The sequence below is a fragment of the Ornithodoros turicata genome, chromosome 1 (genome assembly GCF_037126465.1).
Source record: "Ornithodoros turicata isolate Travis chromosome 1, ASM3712646v1, whole genome shotgun sequence".
In the NCBI taxonomy this organism is placed as follows: domain Eukaryota; kingdom Metazoa; phylum Arthropoda; class Arachnida; order Ixodida; family Argasidae; genus Ornithodoros; species Ornithodoros turicata.
The window spans coordinates 26,243,147-26,267,986 of NC_088201.1; the positions used below are offsets into that span (position 1 = coordinate 26,243,147).

At 46.4% G+C, this 24,840-nt stretch overlaps 2 protein-coding genes across 4 annotated transcripts in view; one reads left to right on the top strand and one right to left on the bottom strand.

The window, feature by feature from the left end:
- Nucleotides 1-2,098: 2,098 nt before the first annotated feature.
- On the bottom strand, nt 2,099-19,403 carry LOC135377715 (zinc finger protein 142-like). Of its 3 annotated transcripts, none has more exons than XM_064610331.1 (3): nt 19,096-19,403; nt 17,983-18,055; nt 2,099-8,671 (listed from the first exon to the last, which is right to left on the bottom strand). In XM_064610331.1, the coding sequence occupies exons 2-3, from the start codon at nt 18,033-18,035 to the stop codon at nt 2,584-2,586; spliced, it is 6,141 nt and encodes a 2,046-aa protein (XP_064466401.1). In that variant the 5' UTR covers nt 18,036-18,055; nt 19,096-19,403; the 3' UTR covers nt 2,099-2,583. The 3 variants fall into 3 exon arrangements, with proteins under 3 accessions (XP_064466401.1, XP_064466399.1, XP_064466400.1); XM_064610329.1 differs by having other exon boundaries at nt 2,099-8,966; nt 19,096-19,115; XM_064610330.1 differs by lacking the exon at nt 19,096-19,403 and adding an exon at nt 18,483-19,065.
- Nucleotides 18,952-24,840, top strand: part of LOC135377720 (queuosine 5'-phosphate N-glycosylase/hydrolase-like) — a 142,651-nt gene continuing 136,762 nt past the window's right edge. Inside the window, exon 1 of the mRNA XM_064610346.1 lies at nt 18,952-19,287. The gene's annotated coding sequence lies outside the window, so the exon portion shown is untranslated. The remainder of the gene's footprint in view (nt 19,288-24,840) is intronic.

Consider the following 24,840-nt stretch of genomic DNA (forward strand, 5'->3'; position numbering starts at 1 on the left):
GGCCCCCAGGGAACGCCTTCAGTGGCCCGAAGAGATGGAAATCGCTGGGGGCGATGTCTGGATTGTAAGGGTATGTAGCAGCAACTCCCAGCTAAGTTCCTGTAAGGTGCGTGTCGTGAGATGCGCGGTATGCGGGCGTGCATTGTCCTATAGGAGGAGGACTCCTTTGGTGATGAGGCCCGGTCGCTTCTCCTTCAGCGCCTTATGCACATCCCTGAGAACCTGGCAGTAATATGCACTATTGATGGTGGTACCACTGGACAGAAAATCAATATGAACAAAGCCAGCCTTGTCCCAGAAAACCGTGGAAAAACGTTGGATGTTCTCAGGAACTCTCACACTGCATGGGCTCTGAGCCGCCCCGGCCGGGAACGTCCTGCACTGATGACGGCCGTCTCGGAACCGTTTGCACCACTCAAACGCTTTGCTGCGGCTAAGAGTATCGTGGCCATACTGAGCCTGAAGTCTTCTGTGAATTTCAGATGACTTTACGCCTTCATTCACGAGAAACTTCATAACAATTCGCTGTTCGATGTGCGCGCTCACCTCGTTGTCGGCCATCTTGTCCAGCACGTGTCTTCTGTTTTGCACAAACTTTGGACCACCACGTGGTGAACGTGGAGGCCTGTCGCGTGTGAAAATGACGAAAAAGAAGTAGCGCGAGCCATTTGTACACTCAGGAGACAGAAAGTCCCCGTTTGTACTTGAACACCCCTCGTAGGTATTCATTGGGCTTCGTGAGGCAAGGTGCTAGTCTTTTTTTCTGTGTCGGTCGTGTGATTATGCATCTTAATGTTGAAATGCCGTTTATAATGAATCTGTATTCTAACGTTATAACATGTACAAATAAAACGGGAAAGCTGTGCAGATATGTCACCATTATGCTACGATTCTTTCCGTGTCTAAGAAAAATTCCGTAAGTGGAACCTGCGCCAAACATATCCCCCCCCCCCCCCCCCAGCAGTGAATTTCTGGGGAAATCACTGGACACGAATCCTGCAACTTAGTCGTGAAGGCATAATAACCGACAGTGGTCATGAACAACCCTATTACATTTAAATTAGCAGTAGTCATAAAAAGACGAGTAACGAAGCTTATTTAGTGACTCCTTAAATTAGACAGCCTTTGGATTAAATTGAATGACCAATCGATTAAAATGAGTGGGAAAACTGCTAGAGTAGGGGGGTTAGTGTGCGTCCTGGGTCGACTTCAGGGGGAACTGTGCCGACATTCGTCTAGCAAGTCTTCTACAAAACTCAGAGAAAACCTCATACAGCACATCCGGTTGGTAGAATTCGAACCCACCTCTTTTTCTTGTTAAGGGATGAGAGTGGTCAGCCAAAGTCTAATGGCATCTCCCAGTCTTCAGCACGACCTTGGCTCCAACGTGCGGATGGGTTAACCCGCTCGGCCATGTCGCTGATATCTTGGATTTGTGTTCAACCACAATGCCTCAGGACAATGAGGTTGATTTTGCACACATTTTCAGTACAATCGTCCGCTACGTTTGCACATTGTGCAAGGAACCTAACGTAAGGATAACTCTTTACCACAGCTTTGACAGTGTTTTGCACGAGCTAGAAGATAACGAAGTTCAAGGCTGCAGCACGTGCTTGAAGCAGTGGCAAAGCTGCGCTAAAGCAAGTTCCTTACTGTTACGTTCCTCGCACAATTTTTGTGCAGACTGGCCCAGAGATGAGGAGGTTAGTCGACAAAAGGAACTCTATGCAGGTTGCTGTATTGCTGGTTTCTATGGCTGGTAAAGGACATCCTCACGTTTAACCGTAACGCGTGGCCCGAAGAGACGCTGGGTTCGGGTCCCTGCGTCAATGCCAAAGTCAACCCCTTGTTTATTTATTTTTGCGTTGGTGCCCAATGTGGTGTACTGAATGGTTCACAAAGGCTAGTAAGAAATATAAATACACAACTACAACAATAAAATACAACAAATATCCCTTGTATTCGCGTCTTTCCGCTAGTTTATCACCATATAAGTTTAGGTTCCTTTAAGCTTGCTTTTTCGGTTAAATCTAGGTTTATGTCATGCGAAGTTCTGCTGCATACTCATTCCGAAGAAAATGGATAGACCAGAAGGATGTGTTGGTGTAACAAAAGTTTTATTACCATCTTTCACATGTCGGAGTACAGCGAACAGTTTCTTCTGTTATTCGGAAGTTATCATGCAGAAACAAAATTAACACCTGACTGGTGAAAAGGTTCATTCATATAAAACCAAAGCTACACAAGCAAGGTCTGCTGCTCACAACTCGAGTCAAAAGTGTAAAATCACATTGTGAATTAAATATAAACTAGTACACACATCTCACTTCATTGAAATGGAATACCTTTGCTTGTCTCGGCGAATGCCAACATAAACAAATGCTAAAGCCAAGGCAGTGCTTCTAGCAGTTCCCAACCTTGATTTTCACTGTCTGCACAAATGGTGTTTAAATTCCATAGACAGTCTACACAACACAGCACCTCCTATTCACGATGCATTACATATATCCGTGTCCATGTGTCACAGCAGTCATGTGTATACCAATGCTACAGTGGCTTTATAAAAGTCACCTTGTATGCACATCACGTCGTGGTCACAAAATTTTGCACTGTAATATTGTCCGGTTCAGCTACTTCTTTGGTTGTTTCAGAAAATTGGAGACATTCTTTGGTGGTTTGCTCTAACATTTCAGTATCTTGTTTTGTATGTTCGAGGTCTGAAGCATCAATGCCGTTGACATTGTGAGGCTGTTCCTCATCATCGACGCTTACACTGATATCAACTTCTATGGCAACTTGGTCATTTTCGTTCTCTATCGATGCAGCTTGCTTGCCTTTGTTAGGAGACTGCATTTTGAAGACATCTTCTGGTACAAGGACATCCCCACTGGTTTCATCTGATGGACAATTTGATTTATCATCAACTCCTTCCAGAATGCTGTCTTCAACACAGTGCTCTTCTTCCACATGCTCTTCAATGCTTTCTTCTACATGCTCTTCAATGCTTTCTTCCACATGCTCTTCAATGCTTTCTTCCACATGCTCTTCAATGCTTTCTTCCACATGCTCTTCAATGCTTTCTTCTACTACAGTGTCTTCTATTTCAATTACATCTTCTCTGTCTTCCGCTGCGCTGTTGATTGTCTCAACCTCGACCAGTGGCTTGTCGGAGTTACCATGTTCCAAGTATCTTTCTTCCTCAAACTTGTTTTCATCTGCCTCGTCTAAAATTAAATCCTCTGCAACGTCACTCACGTTCTTGTCCTCTTCAGCTGTTATTGAGGTTCCATGGGAGCTTGTGATTTCATCAAGCACCATAAACTCGTCATGGCATTCATCAACAACATCGTCATCAACTGTCTCGCACTCCACTTCTCCTACAATAACTTCTTCCGTTGGGCTGTGCGGACTGTGCCCTTCCTCATAGTCCATTCCATTCTGATAGCATATCATGTTGAGCAGCTCCTCTGCACTCTCTTGTGTGTCAGATTTGGGACTTAGAGTCAGCGCCTGTTCCTGTGGGCTCAAGTCCCCCTCCAGTTGTGTTGTTTGTGCAACATCACTGATTGGCTCAGGATCACTGCTCTGCAGCATATCGACCTTTGGACTTGAGACCATTGCTGGCTCGTCAGATGTCATATCATCTACCTCTTGCACTGGTGGTTCAGGAACAATGACAACATCAACTACCCGAGGTTCACTGACGTGAGAATCTTCATTCTTTGTAAGAGTAACAACATTGGTGAGGAGGTCCTCGAGAGCTTGTCGACTTGCTGCAGTTATCTCATCACACTCATAGTCTTCTTCAATAGACTCGCACTGGCGTTCCTCTTCAAGTGATGCAACATCAACGATGGTTGATTCATCGTCACGTGTTTCTGAGCATTCTTCTTCCACGACCTCTTGCTTGATGGTAACCAACGGTGGGATCTCTTCAACTTCTTCATCAGGTATGTCATCAGGATAGAAACGATCTCCTTTGCATCCTTCACCAGCATCACCAAAGAGCAGCATGTTTTTTTCAGACGCACTCACATACAAAATCTCAACTTTGTTGGAAGCCATAAAAGCTTGTGGCTTTACGCGTCGTGTTAGCTGGAAATGAATGCGGACATGGTCCCTCATTACAGACACTGATGCTGCATAAAAGTCACAGTAAGAGCAGCAGATCCCATCCGTCGTGCCATGATGCTTCAGGTGATTTAGCACGGTTTCCCTCCTGTGATAGGTGTATGGGCAACGACTACACCCGTACACCACTTTCTCTTCTACAACTGCTGGAGTAACTGGTGTGAGAGGAGCCTTCTCACTGCGATCAGGTGTCGACGATTGTGATGACAATGTGATAACTGCTGGGGACGCTGCCGCAGATGATGATGCAACACTGCTGAGTGCAACAGGTTCAGGGGGCATGCCTTCATGGAGCTTTCTGTGCTTGACCAAGTTTGCAGCAAACTTGACTGCATAGTCACAGTGGCTACAGCGGAAACGTTCATTGCGTCCATGCAGAGTGAGATGGCTCTCGTACCGGTTTTGCTTTGAAAAGGAGGCTGGGCATTTGTGGCACCGAAACAGTTTAGGAGGTTGGCGCTGTTTAAGTGCCCCCCTGTAGTGCAACTGAGAATGAGCATTGACATTTGCAGCACTGTTTGCGGCGTAATTGCAGAAGTGGCACGCGTACACACCAGCACTGCCGTGTAAACTAACATGGTACTCCAATGTGGTTGCCTTTTGGAATGATGCTGGACAACGATTGCATCTGTACACTTTTGTTGGGGTATTCTGTGGAGGTCCAGTGCTACAACTGCTTGCATCCACAAAGGCACGAGTTTCTGCTTCCTCTAAAAGGAGCATCTGGTCCGCAGCACCAGATGGCAACGGATCATCCGGCTCGGCAGGAGACTGCTGGCGGTCTTGATTTCTGATCTCTGCAAGGGTGAAACCGTTTTGCCTCTCCGCATACTCTGGCGTGTGGACCAAAAGGTGCTTGTGTAGATGCGGCTTGTGGCGGGCCCGGTAATCACACAAGTGGCAATGGTATGGGTACGGTGAGCTGTGATATGTCTTGTGGGTGTCAAGGTCTGTGTGGCTCTTGAACATTGCAGGACACTTCTCACAGAAGTAGCTGAATATCTTCTTGCGATGTGGTGACTTTGCACTTTCCTTCACTGCAGCAATCTTTTGTGGGACTGGTGATGGTGATGTCTCCACACGGTTGGTTGCTGGAGTGGTGAGAGAGTTGAGGTTGTCGCAGAACATTCGCATGCGGGCCACATCAAGATCTGGATTTTCGGCTTTATGAAGCTTCATGTGGCTTGCAAGCACACCAGTGTTGTTGCATTTGTAGCTGCAAAGTACACACTGGAAGCGTGCATTCTTCATCCCGATGTGCATGCGCTCATGTACTTTAACATTAGCCCTCCTTTTGTTCATCAAAGGGCAGAAGCGGCACTTGAACATCTTCCTAGGTGCACCATTTACAATTGCTATGGTAGTCGGAATTGAACTAGTCATGCTTATCTCTGGTTGCACCTTGACTGGGTCAGAAGGCTTGTGTATTTTCATGTGTTGTGCCATAAGATGGTTATGTGTCGACCAGTAGGAGCAGTGAGTGCACTTGAAGGGAGCATGCTTGTTTGGCCTGTGGAATTGCTTGTGGTATAGGTACTGAGTTTTGTTGTCAGAAGTGTATGGACACTGCTCACAGATATGTCTCTTTGTCACTTGGCCACTAAACATGGAGCCCAGTGGATGCTTAGGGCTCTTGTGCAGTGTATCAAGTCTTGATGTATCTGAGGTCTGCAATGATACTGATGATGCCGGAAGTTTCTTGTTACTCTGTATTGGCATCTCTCCTTTTTGCTTGTGCAGCATCTGGTGCCTTGCCAACGTCTTCTTGAACTTCACGTAGTATGGACAATACTCACATTTGAAGATAGCACCTTCTTTTTGTGTGTGTTGCTTCATATGGAATTCCATGTGACACAACTTTGCACAGCGATATGGGCAGATATTGCACCGGAACGTACGTGAATCCCCATCATTTGCAATGGAGTGTTGTTTTTCTGGTTCATCTTCTCCTATTCGTAGGATGTTGCCTTCCTCAACGTAAGACACCCTGCTTTCCACATCTCTAACCGTGCCACTGTGACGGTGGCGCACATGCATCAGAACCAAGTGATACCACTTTGACACAAAATCACAGATTCGGCACTTGTATGGTCGATTGCCAGCATGGGTTCCAAGATGGTTGACAACAGTTCTCTTGTCCAGATTACTAAAGTTACAGTGTCCACAATAGAAAGCAGCCTGAGGTGGTGCTTCCGATGCTGAGCAAGAGCCCTGCTCTTCTTGGTCTGGGTAAACAATATCTGGTGTCACAACAATATTTTCTGTTTCCTCTGCATCAGTTGGGTCTACATGTTGCACTTGCTGAGTCTTTTCTGTCAGTTCCAAGATACGATCCCCCTTTGGACTTTCTTCTACATCCACCAGATAAATTTGGTACTTTGCATAGTTCTTGAACCCGGTTTCATCCATGACTATGAGCTCAGCATTCTTGTGGTCCGTATCATTGTTAGACTTGCTCTTGATATGCTTGTTAACATCCCACTGCCAGTTGGAACGATAGTGGCATGTCGAACACATGAAAGGACGCTTGTTCAAATGCTGGATCATGTGAACATGGAAACGTGAAGCTGTCCTTGTCAAGAAGGAGCATTGTGGGCATTTAAATTTTTTCACAATCTTTGGTATCTGCCCCGAAGGGGCCTTTGGGACATACTCTATGTTTGGCTGGTACGGTGAAGCTTCCACAGATTTCTTCTGTTGCTGATTGGGGACAAGCGTCTTCACTTCTGGGGCTGCAGGCTGCTGCTGTTCACCAGACTCCTGTGGCTGGGAAAGAAGAAACCTTAGCACGTGACTTGACTTTGGATCCTCCTCCTCGTCCGTGTCTCCCACGTGATCCTTGTGCATCCGGAAGACATGTCGCGTGATATCTCCCTTCCAGCGACTTGAGTACGAACAGTACTTGCAATTGAATGGCTTTGTAGTCCCGTGTACTAACTCGTGCTTCTTCAGCTCGGAGATCCACCGTGTTGTGTATCCACATGTAGTACAACGGTGCAACGCCTGCTTGCTTTTAATAGGTATGTCCAGAGTCCTCCCAGATGAAGAGGCACGCCTAGCATCGTCAGACTTTCCCAGCTCAATAATTATAGGGGTACTCGTTGTGCGAATTGGGCTGCCACCTTGACGTGTGCCATTTGCTTGGTGCGCTCGCTGTGGTGTTTCCTCTTTGCGGTGATCTTTTAGGATATGAGCCTCCATGTGTTCCAGACGATCGAAGCGGACATCACACATGGGACATCCATGCTTTTTTGTCATCTTGAAGTGTGTTGCATCATGCTTCTTCATTTCTGATGGCCACATCATCTTTTGTGGGCAGTAGCGGCACTTGATCATAGAGATGGCACTGGTGCTTGAACTGCTTGGTTTGGACTCTATAATGCCCCCACTTCTCCTCAGTGTCAGCTTGAGTGGTGGATTCCTTGTCTGCTGCTGCTGCGGCTGCTTCTCTTGAGGGCGCTCATCTATCATTAGCCTGTTGTCATCTGTATCACCCTCAGTTGGTCCTGCACCTCCTACTTCAGTATCAGACAACTCTTTCAGGTTATCATTGTGATGATGGAGACAGTGTGCAGTAAGGCTTTGCCTTGACATGGTCTTGTACACGCACTTGTCGCACTGAAAGTTTCCTTCACTGGTGTGATACTTCATGTGGCGATCCATGTTCCATCTGTATGCAGTCCTGAAGTCACAATGAGGACACTTGACCTTGGGCAAATTGTGATGTCGTAAATGCCTGGCATAACGGGCACGATCGTGACTCACGTAACCACACTGAAGGCAACGGAAGAACCTCTTCTTCAAGTGAGACGTGCGCTCATGTTCGGCAACAAGAAAGCGGCTCTTAGCCTGGAATGAGCATTGCCCACATTTGTAAAAAGTGTCTCTCGCAAATCCTGCGACCACTGTTTTACGTGCTGTGGTTGCTTCTCGCATTGTAGCCTCCCCACGCTGCATCTCATCTTTGTGAACTATGTTACAGTGCCGTTGGAGCTTTTGTGGTTGCTTGGAAGCATACTCGCAGAAAGGGCAGTCGTGAATCGTAATCCTGTCTCCGTGCACATCCTTCCTGTGAGCCAAAAATTCCCTTGGCCATTTGGTTGTTAACCCGCATTGCACACAGCTGTACGTCCGTCTTCCTGTTCTACCCTTTTTGTTTGAAGAAGAAGAAGAGTCTTCTTCCAATGGCCTCTTCACTGGAGTGGTAGTAGCCTCCTCCTCCTCTTCGTCGTCTTCTTCCTCCCTGTCTGCAACTTGTTGCACACCATTCTGCATGGGTGTTGGCTGAGCGTAGTCGTGCATTAGGTCCTCTATCCTACTGCTGCTCTCTACACTACAACTGCCTTCACCAGACTGAGCTATCAGGGATGCTTGTCGAGCGTATCTTGCTTTTTTTGCTTCTAGCCTCTTCAGCAGCCCATCCAGAAGCTCTGGGTGTTCGCTAGACGTGTGGGACACCAGGTCATCTTGACTATCACACAGGCGCCCGCAGACCTCGCACACGTTGGCGCTGTTGAGCCGGTGGATGCTGCGACGGTGCCTGTAAAAGTTGGCCTGGTGCCGTGTCACGAATGGACATAGCGTGCAACGGTAAACCTTGGAGCTGTGGTTCAGAGCCACATGGCAGGCTAGATGCTTTCGGTTCTTGCCCACAAAGGTGCAGCTCTTACAGTTGTAACTGAGTACAGAGAGCATCTTTGTTGACGGCTTGGAAGTGCAGAGAGTGGATGCGGTTAGTCAGCCGAGACAGAGTGGACACATGATTTTTTTTTACACACGCGTCTGTTAGTAGAAGATGGCTCTGGACAGAAGAGAAGGCAAGGACATGCAACATTCTGAAATGAAAATAAATTGAACAGACTATGTAACCTCAAACAAAGACTACAATGAAACAGGAGTTGCCAAATTTAGTATCATCAATATTTGCAATATAGCCTATTTCCCCACCTGCATGAGCTTTTGTGCAAATGTAGTCCAATTAAAAGCTAAAGGAAAAGTGTGCTTCTGCACTTCCATCAATCCTTTTCTGCCTGCATCTGAGAGTACCTGTCAAGGCATACTGATTTTGTGCATGTAACTACGCCTCCACTATTTTTCAAACAAAAACAATGCTATGTACATGTTATTCTAATCAGTACAGTGCTGCCTTTGCAATTACAGTAAGTCCTATGAAGTAGGCACAATAATCCATCTCTACAAACTTGATTATAGGATGCAGTACTTCGACAACGTGTTATGTGAGGTTTCCTGCAAATAATTGAGATTCTTTCACATACTAGTAGCAGTACTGGACTGGTTTTTGACTGACAGATATAAAACATTACAGGTAAGATTTATGGAACATAAGGGAACAATATTGAGTGAGAATAAATCACCAAAACTGGCAATCACAATGCATTCGTTTCTGCCTCAAAACTTAGACATGGATGCAGAGAAGCCAACCAGGCGATATGTGGTATGGGCTATCACTTGTCAGGTATGAGGAGACTGACAGTGTGATGCGCATGACTCGTACTGTTTTGTCCCTTTGTGGCATGATCGGTGAAGGGATATCATTGTGTCACACTATATAATTAGCGCCTGTTACAGCGCTGAGGATGGCAATGGGAAGAACAATGGCAACGAGAGCTCGAGGCGAGCTGACAGGAGGGAGAGAAGAATGACCTGAGCTTTAAGAAGCTACATTAAGCTGTTGACTTGGTACTATGTTAACTTGTCTTATTACAGTGGAATCCTTACAAACAGAACCGGAAGGAACCACAAAAATCTGTTCCATTCATCAGGAGTTCCATTTACTGACAAAATATGGTGTATATCAATGCTCAAAAAACTGGAGACCTTAAAGGAGCAACGAGGAGACATTTAACATGGCTCAGAACCCTGTTCCATTCGTCAAGCTGCACGGAGTCACCACGCAAAGTATTCTTGCTGGGTGGTATATTGCCACTGCGCAACCAAATTTCAGAAACAGTCTGCGAAAGTAGCCACTGATGGCCGTCAGGATCCTCAAGTGACATCGGCAAGTCCCCCGTACCTCTCCATTCTGTTTCTTCCTTCTTAGCCCAAGCGCTGCTTACACCAGCCTGAGCTGCACTGGTCTACATCACGAGTCACATGCCAGGGGAGCAGGCTGTGACTACCCTCCTCCTTTCCTCATTCTCCAATAGACTCTTTCTAAGAGGAGCTCACTTTGTTTGTTGCAGCCAAAGACAAAATAATTATTGGGGGGTCACCACAGTGCTTCTTTAACAAACTGACGTGGAAAATCCAGCAATCCGGTGAAAGTGGATTGAAGCAGCAGCATCAGGTCAGGAGCTGCCAATATTTCAAACAGACACTGCTCTTCGATTGGGCACCCTGGAGCTAGTGGTGGCTAACAGGCCGAAGCGAGACATGTCTAAGGAGAAGATACAGAGAAAATTGTCCAGGGAGATGGTACTGAGCTAGAGGCAAGAGAAGTAACGGAACGAATTTGTTAGTGGCACGGGCGTTGACTATCCTGGAAGGGACAGGGGGTCATGAAGGTAGTCGGTGGGTGGATGCTACTGTCGATGGAAAATGAGTCTGTGGATGAGTCGATGGAGTCTGTGAGGAGAGATTCACAGGTGAAGATAACGGTAGTGCATTTCAGTGAAGTGGGGTCAGCATGCCAGGATCAAGGCAGCAGGTCTATCAGAATCAAGGGGACATTTCGATACGTTATGGCAGAATTGCTGTATGTGTGTAGCGGCTTGAGACACGATGCTGGTGAACCTGGGTGGCAAGTTCAGTTGTGTGCTGTGACAGATCAATCTTCAGATGATGGTGTTGGGGCACTGATCAGACTAGAGCACTATGTGAAGGTTTGTAAAACAGATGGTGAATTGAAAACTGAAGCGCAGATGATGTTGGTAACAGAAAGGAAAGGAGATATGGTTGATATCAATCAAGAGGGACTATAAGGATGATGAGGATGCCTTAGAGGAGTAAGCAGCTTCTGAGGTGAGTATATGTGCTGTGGGCACTGATGAGTGGCAGGAAGATTTGGGTGAGTAAGTCGTTCAAACAATAGCAGAGAGAGGCTGCAACTTCGGAGGACACGTGGCTAGAGCAGTGTCTTATGGGGATGCTCACTGAGAATAGGTTGTTTCAAGAGAGGAAAATATTGATGGTAAGAGAGTAAAGCAATGAGTGTTGCTAACAATGCGTCGAGTGGAGGTGATTCGGTTCGCATACGACATGCCAGAAGGTGGTCACCTTTCAGAAAGGAAGATGGTATGGATCACAAGTGCATTTTACTGGGTCTCTGTGACAGCTGATATCAAGAAGTAATGTCAGAGCTGGAGATTGTGCCAGATATTTACACTCTCTCCCCGTCAGGATAAGGTGCCCATGATCCCATTGACTAGGATTAGAGCATTATTTGAGGTTGTATATATGGATTGTACTAGTCCACCAGAGCTATTGTCGGCATGAGAGCATCAATATACACTTTCTTTAGTGGATTTGTGCACATTGAGTGGAAGTAACACCGCTGTGCAAAGGCAACGTGTCGGAATGTTGCAAATTTTTTTATGCTATAGAATGCCAGAGTTGATCTGCTGTGATCACGGGTCTAATCTTGTGTCACAGTTAGCACAAGCATTTAGTGACTGACTGGGGTAAGAAGAGAGAGGGTGCAGGCAAGCTGGTATAGACCCATGGTAGGGGACCGAGAGATACGGAACAAGACGGACGGACAACAAATTCTTAGACTCTGCAAAAGGTTTATTACAGAGACCCAACTGAGTCTGAGAATTTGTCGTCCGTCCTTGTTCTGTGTCTCTCGGTCCCCTACCATGTGACTGCGGTACACATGCATTTCTCAACACCGAGCATTCTTGAAGCAATGGTACTGTAGAGAGATTCAATGGAACATTCAAAGTGATGTCAAGACACGCTGTACGTAATCACCAATGAAATGGAAATGTGTGCAACATATTCCGTGGGCTTATCGCAAGTGTACAGTTGGGTCACACGAGACCATGGTGGTGCCTGGCACCAAGCTGGACAAGTCGTAGAAAATACTGGTGGCACTAAGCGAGGAAGTAGATAAGTAGGTGGAACTACTGCAATGGGGATTCCCGGTAGAGAGCAAGTGCACTCACCCCTGCGGAGTCAAGGAACATGGCAAGTGCGCACGTGTGTTGAACATCGGAAATTGAATGCAACCACTGAGCCAGATAGTTTGAGTCACTTTTTAACGGGAGACTCTATGGTGTAGCACAGGCGCACTTCATCACAACACTGGATATTATGCATGGTTAATTGCACACCACGATGGATACTGAGGCACAAAAACTGGCAGCATTTGCGACACCACGTGGTTTGTATGCATGAAAAATAATGCCATTTGGGTTGCAGAATTCAGCTGCCATGGTCCAAAGAATCATGAACCCTATTCGCTGCGAGATCGACCTATAGGAGGCGACACTGTCACCATTCTAGTGTGGATAACACGTGGGCCGATGTTCGGAGTTGATGGTTCTTTTCCGTAATTCTTGCGTATATTCACGGGAAGATCAATTGTGCCGCGATGGTACGGTACTCTACTGTTCCCCAATGCTCCATCTACTGCACTGAACGCGGAATAAACGTGTAAAAGCAGACGACGCGTCCACACTGTGGTAGTTCTCTGTTCTCCACAGCGCGCCGACACCGTTCGATCTCGGAGCGGATACTAAGTGATCATCTGTGCTAAGTTGTTGCATATAGTGACAATGTAGCAGCGTATCCGAAGTTGTGTTAGGAACGTACAGGGCATCTTTGTGAAGTGTGGGAAACGATTAAGCAGGTCAGGCTGAAGGTAAATCCCCACAAATGTCACTCCTATTCGAGAGATAAAACAACCATGAATTGAAGACAAGATTACGATGGGTATTAGGCTTACTTTATTATCTGGATTATATTGATCACTACACAGATAAGGTAGCAAACTTGACCTTGCCACAAAGGGAGTTGCAAATGTCAATCCCTGGGAACAAGATATGCATGAAGCATTTGAAAGTATTAAATAGCATGGATGGCACCTCCGACATATATTCTTTTACCGTGCATTATGAGTGCACTACCCTCAGGAAGTGTCACGTAAAATATTTCCACGTTTCCTGAGCAAATTTGCCTTCTGGCGTATTGTGACGTCACACCAACGAAGCACTATTACTGGTGCGGAAGAAAGCAAGGCATCGGGTTGACTGCTCTGCTTCAGACACGAGATGGGCAGCACCAAATACAACTTCAAAAAGAAAGAAAGGAAAAAAGAAGGTGCGAGCTTCACTATTGGGCACTATTGGACATGACATAGCAGACTGGCAGCCGAGGGAAGCAGCGTTTCTGAATGTGAGAGTAGAGGCTCTTCCGTGCACCAAGACAGGTCCCTACCACCTCCTCAAACTAAAGGAAATGATACGGCCAACATTGTTAGACCGGCTTGCTTGCATTTTCATGCTTTGTTCGCCACGGCACGCTGCACGGTACGTGAGCTGGGGCGATTGCCTGACCTGGTGAACTACTTTACACGTCTGGTGAATTGTGCATTCACTTTATTTAACCAGTGGCGATTTCAAACTCGAATATTAATGTTTATTAGGATGTAATTTTTGTAATTTTACGACAATGTTGATGCTGTGCCCCCAGCATCTAGTAGAACATTTAAAATTACATTTCATTCACTCCAAAGATGTGTAATTCTTCTACAATAGAAACTATGATGATGCAGATGGCATTCCACACGCAAGGTCGACCTCTCGGCTTTAGACCATCCGACATCTTGATTGTGTAACTTGTTTTCTTTATGCTAGGTTACCAACTCCTGATGTTGACAATGTTCATGATCCGATTTTGGCAGATTGCAGCGGCCTGCTAAAACAATAGCTGAGACGACAGGAACAACCAGGAACACGTTGGGTTTGCAGTACATGAGCAATTGAGGAAATTGGGCAAATGTTGGAATGCCAATGAGGAACACCATAGAATAGGCGCCTCCAAGTTCATTTTGGGCACTCTATTAACAATTTTCTTGAACGACTTGTCACGATCCATGAAACATGATTGAATCACTATGATCCTGAGACCAGACAACAGTCATTGCAATGGCAGCACTCAGGTTCTCTAAGGCCAAAGAAATTCAAGACTGAAAATCAGCAGGGAAGGTCATGGTCACAGTTTTCTTTTTGGGACGAGGAAGATGTTTTAAGGACTGACAATTTCCAGAAGGCTAAGACAGTTAATACAGTATACTCCTCTAGCTTGCTGTGCCAATTAAAAGAGACTATAAAAGATAAAAACTGAAAGGAGAGCTATGCAAAGGCATTCGTTCCACGCTGAACGATGCACCTGCTCACAGGGCTGGCAAGATACTGCATGTTTTGAAGAATCTGGGGCTTGAGTGCACCAAACATCCACAATACTCACCAGATCATGCTCTGTCTCTCTATTTTTTGTTCTCTAACCTGAAAAAAAAAACCTTTTGAAGGAGAAGGAAGGAGACTTTTGGCCGACTCGTAGTGATAGCAGCAGCGGAAGAGTGCATCAGTGACCAGATGCCATGGTTTCTAACGGTTTAAACTTCTGACCCAATGTGTCAAGTGTGTTGAACTTCAAGATGAATGTGTCTAATAGCCATAAAGTGTCACAATTTTTATCAACTTTTCAGCACCGCCTTGTAAGGAGTCATTTGCGCCATAAAGTGACTCACTGTAAATACTGTGTCACACACAGCCAGGGATTTCCCTACAAACCCCCTTGGTAGTTTGCAACCCCCCCCCCCAAAAAAAAATTGCAGAGATTACCAAATACAGCTCCACTACCAATACAAAAAACCATGAACATGTATCCATAGGCATATCCCCCTCCCACTTGGAAGCTCGGTAACCCCACCACCACCACCAGAGATCGATTTCTGTGGAGACTACTGTGCATAACACTCAGGAGTTCCCGTGTGCGTGGTACTCCTGTGCCTTTAATGGGTCACAACCACCTTGATGCATTTATACCACCTATATTAGCAGCTAAATTAAGACTCTTTCATTTCGAATAAAATTCTACAATGCAAAGCATCATGGTCAAGACGTCGGAATATTCACCCTGCAGGCTCGACCTCACGTATGGAGCATTAACTTGCATCATTGCAGTTGTCCCCAGCTCACAAACCAAGCAACGTGTCGCGATTATGTGCTGTGTAAAACACTTTAGCGCACTTCATTCATAGCATTCTATGGCCTTAGTTGCTTATGAGCCAAGAATACCCATCATCATTCCGGCTCGAATCCCACTGCTGTGCGCGGCACACACAGTAGATACCCCAATGCTGAGCCCATTGCTTCACCTCCTGCTCCAACAAGCTTATGAACCTCATACCAGGACAGAGCCTCTGTAAGCAGAGGGCAATTCTCTGGAGAATAGCCACCGTTTGCAGTCAAAGAACTGGACTAGTATACTCTTCATGAACCACGGTTTTGAGGCTGTCAATGTCCTCACAAGGGATACCCTAGGAATATGTTGGTCAGCATACTCCCAAAGGTGCCATAAATCTTGCTCTTAATCTAACGTGCACTTTTGGCACGGTACAGAAGACAGAGCTAAGAACAGACGACCACTGAGAAGATGTAGACGGGACGAGCGCTTACTTACAACTAACTTTATTTGGCATCAGCCAAAGATATAAAGGTTCAAAGAAGCAAAAGAAGAGCAACTGCTACTGCAGTGCACCAACTAGCCCAACAACGTATACTGCTCAGCATAGTACAGTGCTGGACAGAAGTTTACGGAACACGCTCCGGCGCATTCCTTCCTCAGAGTGACACCCTTGCAACGTATGGTACTGTATGTACGGTCCCATTCATTGCATGCGTGTCACTCTGAGGAAGGAAAGCGCCGGAGCGTTTTTCGTAAACTTTTATCCAGCACTGTACTTGTCCCTGGTAAGTGGCTACAAAAGTCACTTTGAAACTAGGGTCTGCCGTAGAGTCTCTCTCTGAACAAGTGCCTGCCAAATTCTACCATCTGAAGCATATTCGAAGGCAAATGGAAAGCTACCAGCTTTGAAAACTAAGCTTGTGAATATGTATTGTATCTTACTGCAACTTTGCACAGACAGTGTCAGTGCTGATCTGTTGAGTCATTCCTAAAAGCCACTACCCAATAACTAGCTGAAAAGGAGAAAAAATGCAAGACATACTTTGGATCTAGCTGCACAGTTAGCAAAATGCCCACAAATGCTGCCTGAAGAGTTCGCTTACTCAGCAGAGCATGCCTGAAAACTCTTGCAATGCTATCGCTCTCTGAAGCGAAGAAGATTGACAAACGTGCCTCACACCTCTGCTTGTCTTGCCAACTGTACACAAACACTGTCTGTGCAGAGGTGGCTGTTCCAGGAGATCATGTTTGAAGGCCCTTGGGAAGCTACCAGGCTCAAAGTCAAAAACATGGGCAAACTGTTCCATTTTTACTGTTGCTTCGGTACTATTCATATTTGTTATCTGAGCCAGGATCGCTTGTCCCTTGAATCAATGTCGCGAACGCTGCTATATGCCAGAAAAGGCACGGACATATTTCTCATGTCACTACTTTCCCAGGCAACTGTGCACAGGCACTGTCTCTGCAGAGTTGACTGGTCCAACAGAACATGTTTGAAGGCCCTTGCAAAGCTACCATTCTCCAAGTCAGAAAAATTGACAAACTCTTCATTTTTTTAAGGTTGCTTCACTACTATTCATCCAGGATTGCTTGTTCCTTGAATCAATGTCAAATACTGCTATATGCTTGGAAACCAGAAAAGGCACAGGACATATTTCTCATGTTACTACTTTCCCATGCAGCTGTGCACAGACACTGTCTCTGCAGAGCTGACTGGTCCAGCAAAACATGCTCAAATGACCTTGAGAAGTTGCAAGTCTGACCAACCAACACATCTAACATTTCATTCCTTGCCTTGCCAACTGAGCACAAACAGTGATCGTATAGAGCAGACTGGCTTAGCACAGCATGTTGCAGGACCTTGGGAAGCTACCAGCCTGCAAAATCAGGCAATCATGTCTCACACCTTACTGCACAAACACCATTCTTGCAGGTCTACCTAGACCAACTGAGCATACCTGAAAACTATGCGAAAATGGCCAGTCTTTGGAAACAGGAATGCTGAATAACATATTGTGCATGTTACTGCTGTTTTGACAACTTGCAGTAATGCAGTACATGCAGGGCAAATTTGGATGCCGCAGAAAAAGTACCAGGGCCTCAAAGTGAAGAAAAATAAATATGTCTAAAGTTTAATAGTTGCCTTGCCAACTGCACACAGTTGCTCTCTGTGTGGAGTTGGCTTGCCCTTTGATCATCTGTAAATGCCACATTACAACTACCAATTAGAAATCAGACAAGCTGCCAAACAAACAACACATCATACTGCTCCACTGCGTACCTGTTCGGTTATGGGCAGGTTGATTCACAGGGAAAGGTGACTAACACATCTGAAGGCCTGCTCATCTTCCTAAGTGTGCACAGATGCTCTCAGGTACATTGCTGGTGGATCTGTTAAGTGTGCCCAACACCATGTGCATGCAAACCTGCCGGTGTGATCATCCCTGTGTGCTTGTCATGTTCTCACACCTGAACAACTCCGCAAATCTAGAGCACTTAGAAAGCCAATAAATTTGTTTAAATATATACATATAGATAAACATAACATGACAAGTTGATTTCACGATTCCAGAATGTGTATTAGTGAGCCCCACCTTCACTTTTGAAATGCTACCAAAATTTGGCAACTCCAGACGTAGCCATTAGACAAGAATTAAGCAGATTTTTAGTAAACTTTCAACAGGTAATGGCTCTTACCAATGTTGAGCACGCCAAGTGCTTCCTAAGAAATCCGTCAAGTCTTCTGGCATGTACAAAGTCGTATTGAAGCCTGGAACGAAACAGCTCTCTGGTCACACTTGAACCCTTAAATCGATCAAAATCATAACACATGGAAATGTGGGGTATACATTTGAATGCTTTGCGTGATTCAAACATACAAGGCAACGCAACAGATACACGCAGGTGTCCTCGCATAGTGCAAGGGTACAAGTACGATCGGGCATGAGCAACGCATACAAGGAAACCAAAAAGTAGCAAACGCAAATAAGAATACTACTTATTGCAAGTAATACTGCACTTCGTATGTCCGTTGTCGCAAGTGAAACAAAATTTCGATCTCTCTTTACCAAAGAAGGTCTACCAGTCTTTCAGGAAAGCACGTATGCAGATATAATTCATGATGAGTAGCGATTAAATAAACAGAGAAGGTGCACACCACCCACATGATGACAACAGAGGATTCAATATCCACTCACTTTTAAAAAGCATGTACAATAAGTTGAAATTCTGTAAAAGTCAAACGCCTCACTCTAGACAACGCAACGCGGCGTAGCCCTGTCGTGAGACCGCCGTCCGTGTAGCCACCTTAACCCTTATCAGAGAGCGTCGTTTACTCTTGCCTAGTATCGTCTAGATTTTACATCCCATATTACCAAAACTCTGTCAATGAGAACATGGTTAGGGTCTTTGGGGTCCAGAAAACTACCAGAGTGATCAAGCAGACGACAAAAAAAAACACAAGGTTGCCGGATTACCCGGCTTGAAAATTCGCATACAACGAAGCACGTTTCGAATGCATTTCTGCGTGTAATGTCCAAAATACAAATTACAAACCACCAGAAGAAACGTAAAATGAAAAGTTAACTCATATCGGTCTGCAATCCGGTTGTTTCCATCTGTGATTTCATGCGCCAGCTACCATTGGCGTTCGTCGGCTCACTCCAACATGGTTTCCGGAGAGATGGATATATCTTCGCGTCTTCTGCAAGAGTACTCTGGCACGACTTTCCATCGTCAAAACAGTGCGTGAACTTCGCCGCACATCGTACAAAGTTTGTGTCCTGTATCGGAAGACTGAAAGGTTCTTACCTCATTGGACTCTTGGAAGTTGAAACACCGGCAATCGGGGCAGACGACACCTCTTTGTAGTAGGGACAAGGTTGCACGCCATATTGCCTGCCCTGCCAACTGTGCACGGACGCCGTCCGTTGGCACACCCGCACATATGCTTCTAGGCCCTTCGCGGTCGACTCGCAGGGCTTCGCTGGAGTTCTTTACGAGGCAAGTTGTACGGAATATCCAAATTTTAAAAAAGCTAACAAGGCAACCGAATCGGCGACGAGCGATGCAGCTTGCTGGCGGACGTCCTCGTATGGCGACAGCCAGAGTCGATCTGGTGGCTTTCCTCTGGTAGGGGAAGGAGCATCACGTGATCTCTTGCAGGGCTTGGCTCATCGGGGTACGGATAGCTCCTCCGGGGTTCGAGTTTGAGGTGCTTGACGGAGCTCATTCCTTAGGCCAATGGTCAAGTTGATCATAGGAGGTCGGGTGCCCGTTTGTTTTTGTTTGTTTGTTTGTTTGTGGACATGGTTTCGGAACAGGTGTCACCGTTGGCAATAAGCGGCATTGATTCCTATCTGGTGTTCCCGGACGCAGTGGAATACTTCCAAGAGGTAGTTCACTCGGTTGCCCCAGCTTTCTTTTCCTTGTTTTTTTTTTTTTTTCCTCTTTTTTAAATATATTCATTATCATATTCAAATGGTAGCCATCCATGTACCACGTGAAGTGCATGGTAAGAGGTACACAGTGCTTCGTCTTTACTGCATTTGGGGTTCACGTCGTGCTTTCCTGAAAGTAGAACAGATTTGCACTTTCATATTCTTGTAGGGTGGAGGCGCGCCCCAGGAAACTTAGTTAAAAGGACAGAAAGGGAAAACGCAATGGACATTATACAAGAAGAGCAGATACGAGACTCCAATTCTTTGGTAACGTAGTACAGTGGTTCAGAATTACACATACGAAAAAAAGACAGTGCTGCAGCTTGCGCAATCAGTGTGTGGCCTTGGGTATGATGAGAGCATCTTCAACGAATGCTTTCTGCACCTGCGGCGACGAGCAGAATATGACGGAAGGAGCTGATGAGATCGGCATATATTGATTTCTACCGTTGTGTCGTGCCTCTGTGGTCCGCGGAAGGGGAGCGGGGAGGCGTTGGGAGAATTCTTCGGGAAAGACGTGGCGTTAGCATATACGAGCAATTTGTGCCGGCCGGTCGTTCACAGATAACGTCTGCACGGGCGTACTAAAGGTCCGTATTTGTGTGCGCGCGCTAAAAGTTTGTGCTTGGGGTCAGGTTATTGATTTCGGAACGGTCGAGCGTGAGCGGCCTAACAGTTGACTTTTGGCGCTGGCAGGATAACCAACTGCGCTTTGCCATTTTTAGTGTACGGCGCACCGTCGCTGTCAGGTGTTACGTCCGGTATTGTGCGGTCTCGTCAGACTGGATAATGAAAGCAAAAAGTTGTTGAAAATCGGAAGTTTTGAACTTTCGTTGCTGGGTCCGAAGATTTGGCAAAAGCGTGTGACGACCACAGATCGTCATGGTAGAAAGGTACAGGTGCACCTATTCTAGGGCCTTCTTGTTTTCCATAACAGCCAGGGGCGTGTCCAGTGGGCCAGTCCGTGCTTGCTTGGATGGGAACAAATTCTAGTCCCGCCTCAATGTGGCACACACATTCACAAGAGCGACATCTCCGCGAAATATTCTAGTGGAAGAAAAAGCAAGAGACTGTTTCCGGGGCAGAAGGTTCCGCCGCGCATTGCGTTGAGCATCCGCATGGTGCCCGAACATCGGTAGTAGCGTACTTAGCATATGACGTCTTTTCCTGTCATCTGTTGCAGGATACCTTGTGCCTGTGCTGCAGGATATTCCCCACTGTTTGCAGTGCACAAAAGACTATATACGTTGTGCGCTCGTGCTTACGTGGCAGTGAGAGCTATGACATATTTCCAATCTTCCGCTGGAGTGCTCTGGGGAATTTTTACTCGTATGAATACACGGTTCGAGTCCTCATCCCGAGTATATCACGTGGTGACTCTTGGTGTCTACGTCTTTTTTTGGTGATGGCGGTATAGCCAGGGAAAGGGTTAAAATCCTGCCTCTGGGACCACTGCGACCTTGCTACCGCCTTGGTGTCCTGGTGTGAAATGTAGGATTTAATTGGCAAGGCTGATACCTTAGCCAGAGATTATACGGGGACAGCTGCTCCACTGTTGATTCGTTTCCGTCCTTCTGTATCGTTATACTATGTCGAGCACGCCCTCTACAGGTCGGGAACAAGATGTCAAACTTGTGGTTGGGAGGTTCATTGTCGAGAGCGTAGCAGTGATTCATTGTGGTAAGTTGACAGTTCTTTTTGTTTTGGCGGTCGTACGTAAGTGGAGTGACGGAATTGAAGCGATGAACTCTTCGTTTTCTTTTTTCTGCCCACATATACAAAAGAGCAATAAATAGTTTGGAACGACGGGAGTGTTTCTCTCGGTGCGATATTTCTTTTTTTCCTCTCGATGGACCACATCCTCCTCCTCGAACGCAATGTTCCACCCTTCTTGATACACCAAACCGATGTACACGCAGGTACTAAAGCACCAGGAGTTAATTGACCTTGTGCTGGCGCGCCGCTGCGTAGTTTCCTGCTCGTAAGCCTAACGCATTTTTATCTGTCCTTCCTCGCGAGCAGACTTGGTACCGCCTCGTCCAGGCGTGTTCGTTGCCTTTCATAGCAGACGACGTGACACGATGGCGGACGGATGCTCCGCACTTCCTTCCGTGGCCCCCGTATCTGAGTGCGGCGTAAAGTTATTGATTGGGTATTGCTCTAGTGGGAACGATGCCCTCCGAGTGGTCATTAGCTGTGGCTGACCACACTCGCAGCCGACGGGACGTCTGCGGAAAAAGCAGCCTCACTAGAGCGCGGGAATGATGACAATTCTGCAGTGGCGGATGTGCAGCAACGTAGCTATTAGAAGCCACAGCAGTATGGAGTAGTGTCGGCGCAAAGTCGGTGCAACTGCATGGTGTCTTTCCCCGGTATTACGTGAATTTCCGTTTGCTCACATGTCTCCTGGCAAGGGAATAAAGAACAAACAATCCTGACTCATTTTAGCTAAGCTATTTAGCTGAAGTGTTCGCTATAGTCGGCACAAGCGCGTCGGAAGGTGATGGCAAGCCCCCCTCCCCCGTTAACGCATGGAGATTGGGCATGCATGGTTCCTGGTCTTCAATCTTATCACGCAGATTTCTACAGATTTTTGCATAATCACTCATATAAATTGTGCTTGTACTGCAGGCAGCCTTTCTTTCTTTCTTTTTTTCTTCTTTTATGTAGTTGTTGCGAAGACCTGCAACTTCGCTACAACATATCCAGTAGTACCGACACTCCCCTTCTGATACAAAACACATTCGTTAACCTGAAGATGTTCAGACTTTCCTTTATTTCTTTTTATGTAACCCAAAGCTGTTAGTGTACGAATACTTCAAAATCAGCTTGCCTCCCCTCCTCCGTGTGGCCAATGACTGCCGAGAACTTCTGACTTCAGAAAACACGATTTCAGGAGTTGCACCTTGGTTCATGTACAAGAGTACTATGTACTGAAGAGGACGACGGGATGTAAGAAAAAGTTAAACGATGAAGGTGATGTGGAAATGTCATCGAACGTCTGCACCACGGCGAGACATGTGGAGGGAAACTGGTATTTAGATGAAAAAAAGTCTGTTTCGTAAACCAGACAGATGTTTGAGGGCGTAAGGTTTGGCATATTAATCAGAAGCGGGTTGAACAAACATGAGGTACAGTGTGGCTTCTCGAAATGGCAGGACCAGCTTCGCTGTACCGCTACTACACCTGAAAAAAATGACGATATGTCGAATACAAGCCTCCTCAGGTTTTCTGCGGTTGCCAGCATGAGAGTGCATGGGCTATGAAAGTTTCCTAAACGACGGAACCCTGAGTTGCAGTGTTCCTCCGCCTTGCGAACACCAATGCAAAGAATGCCAACATGCGAGCATTCATTCAGGTCACACTGTAAGGTACAACTTCAGTTGGTGGTTTATCGCATATTCTCACCAGTAGCGTAGCCAGAAAAAGTATTTTGGGAAGGGTTCTATGGAAACTTAACATGGGGAGGGAGGATTTCAACCCGTTTTCCCAAGTGCACTACCAAAGATAACGAGTTCTGTTCCTGTACTTCTGTTTCTGTACGAGTTTCATTACTGGCAACGCCACTGGTTCTTAGGGAGCTTTTCCTGATGCGCTTGTCGTATGGAGCTCCGTTTGAGTGCCAAGTTAAATACACGAGGAAAATACAATATTGAGGAAATGGTTGAGATCTGCTATACTAAAGCGCTTCGTAGTCGCGAAACAGGTGTCGACGCCTGAACTGATGACGTCAACGAAACGGTGAACTCCATCTGCCGGCACGTATCGTGCCTTTTGTACTGTCCATCACAGGGCACGTGAGGTTCTGTTGCATTAGACACGGTAGCGCCATAGACATTGCGCAAGAAACCGTAGTGGCTGCGTCACACATTGGTAAATGTAATTTATTGGTATAGAATCGTGGAACGTGAGTACATGTTACATGGGTTCAGAACGTGCCATTTAACCTGCGAAGAAACCGCACCCTGTTCGAAAGGTTGTGCCTTCTGCATGGGCGGTTTTCAATCTGCCGAGGGGGGTCGGAGCACAACCCCCCCCCCTTATACACAGGGGTCCAACAGGGTGTCGGGGATTCCGTGTTGTGACGTGTGGGTAGACTTCTCGGAGGGTAACTGCCCCCACCCCACCCCACCCCCCAAACCCACGCAGTCGGCGTCTGTGGTCTTCTGCATACGCACTGCTCAAGAAATCATACAGCATACACGGTGGAACCTAATGTTCGTTTGCATTATACCTTACGGAACGCGAATATCTGCTTTGTATACGGCGTCACCGACGTTTTCAGCGTTTTCTTTGGGATCTTGCAGCCTTAGAGGATATGGGTGCCCCTTAAGATACCACGCCCGTCAAAAGGCAGAAAGTTACCCGTTTGCGTAATGTTTTTCGTATGTTCCCATACTTCAATTTTTCATTATTCTGCTTCCACACTTCTTCGTGTGTCTGGTAGACCGGTACAATATGGAGTCTTCGAGCCCAACTCATGTCGCAAACGGGATGAATTGCAAACCTTAATGTCGGTTTCAGACGCCTTTAAAAAGGTCCCTCTCGTGCAGATTAGAATGGCTTCTAGTGGACAATAAACATGCTATGGGAGACGAGAGGAAATCGTCAGAACAATGTGCCTCGAGAATGTTATGTGCCTCCATAACATTGTTCCGGATGAAGTTGATGACAGCACTGGGTGTGGGTCTGGCATCGATCAAGCGAGGTTGATACTCAAAGACGTAATGTGGTCGATAGCCAGCCTCATTTCATGTAACGTTACGTACATATGTGGCCAATGAAGAATGCGTCCGTTTCGCGCACGGCCATGCGCTCCAGTTTAGTTCGACAAAATCCAATAGACACCCATTGTTTTCTTTTGTTTGTTTTTTTGCAAGATTGGATTTTTCAGAAAAAACCTATTTAGGTCAGCCCGAGAGTGGGGATCCCCTCTCGTGACGCGGGTTCCAATCCCGGCACCGGCTGTGCAGTAATAGGTTTTCCCTGGGTTTTCCTGCATTCTTTCCAGACGAATGTCGGCACAGTTCCCCCTGAAGTCGACCCAGGACGCATACTAACCCCCCTGTCCCCCACTCCTTCCTGCTGTCCTCTCTCCATCTGTCCACGTCTGTAC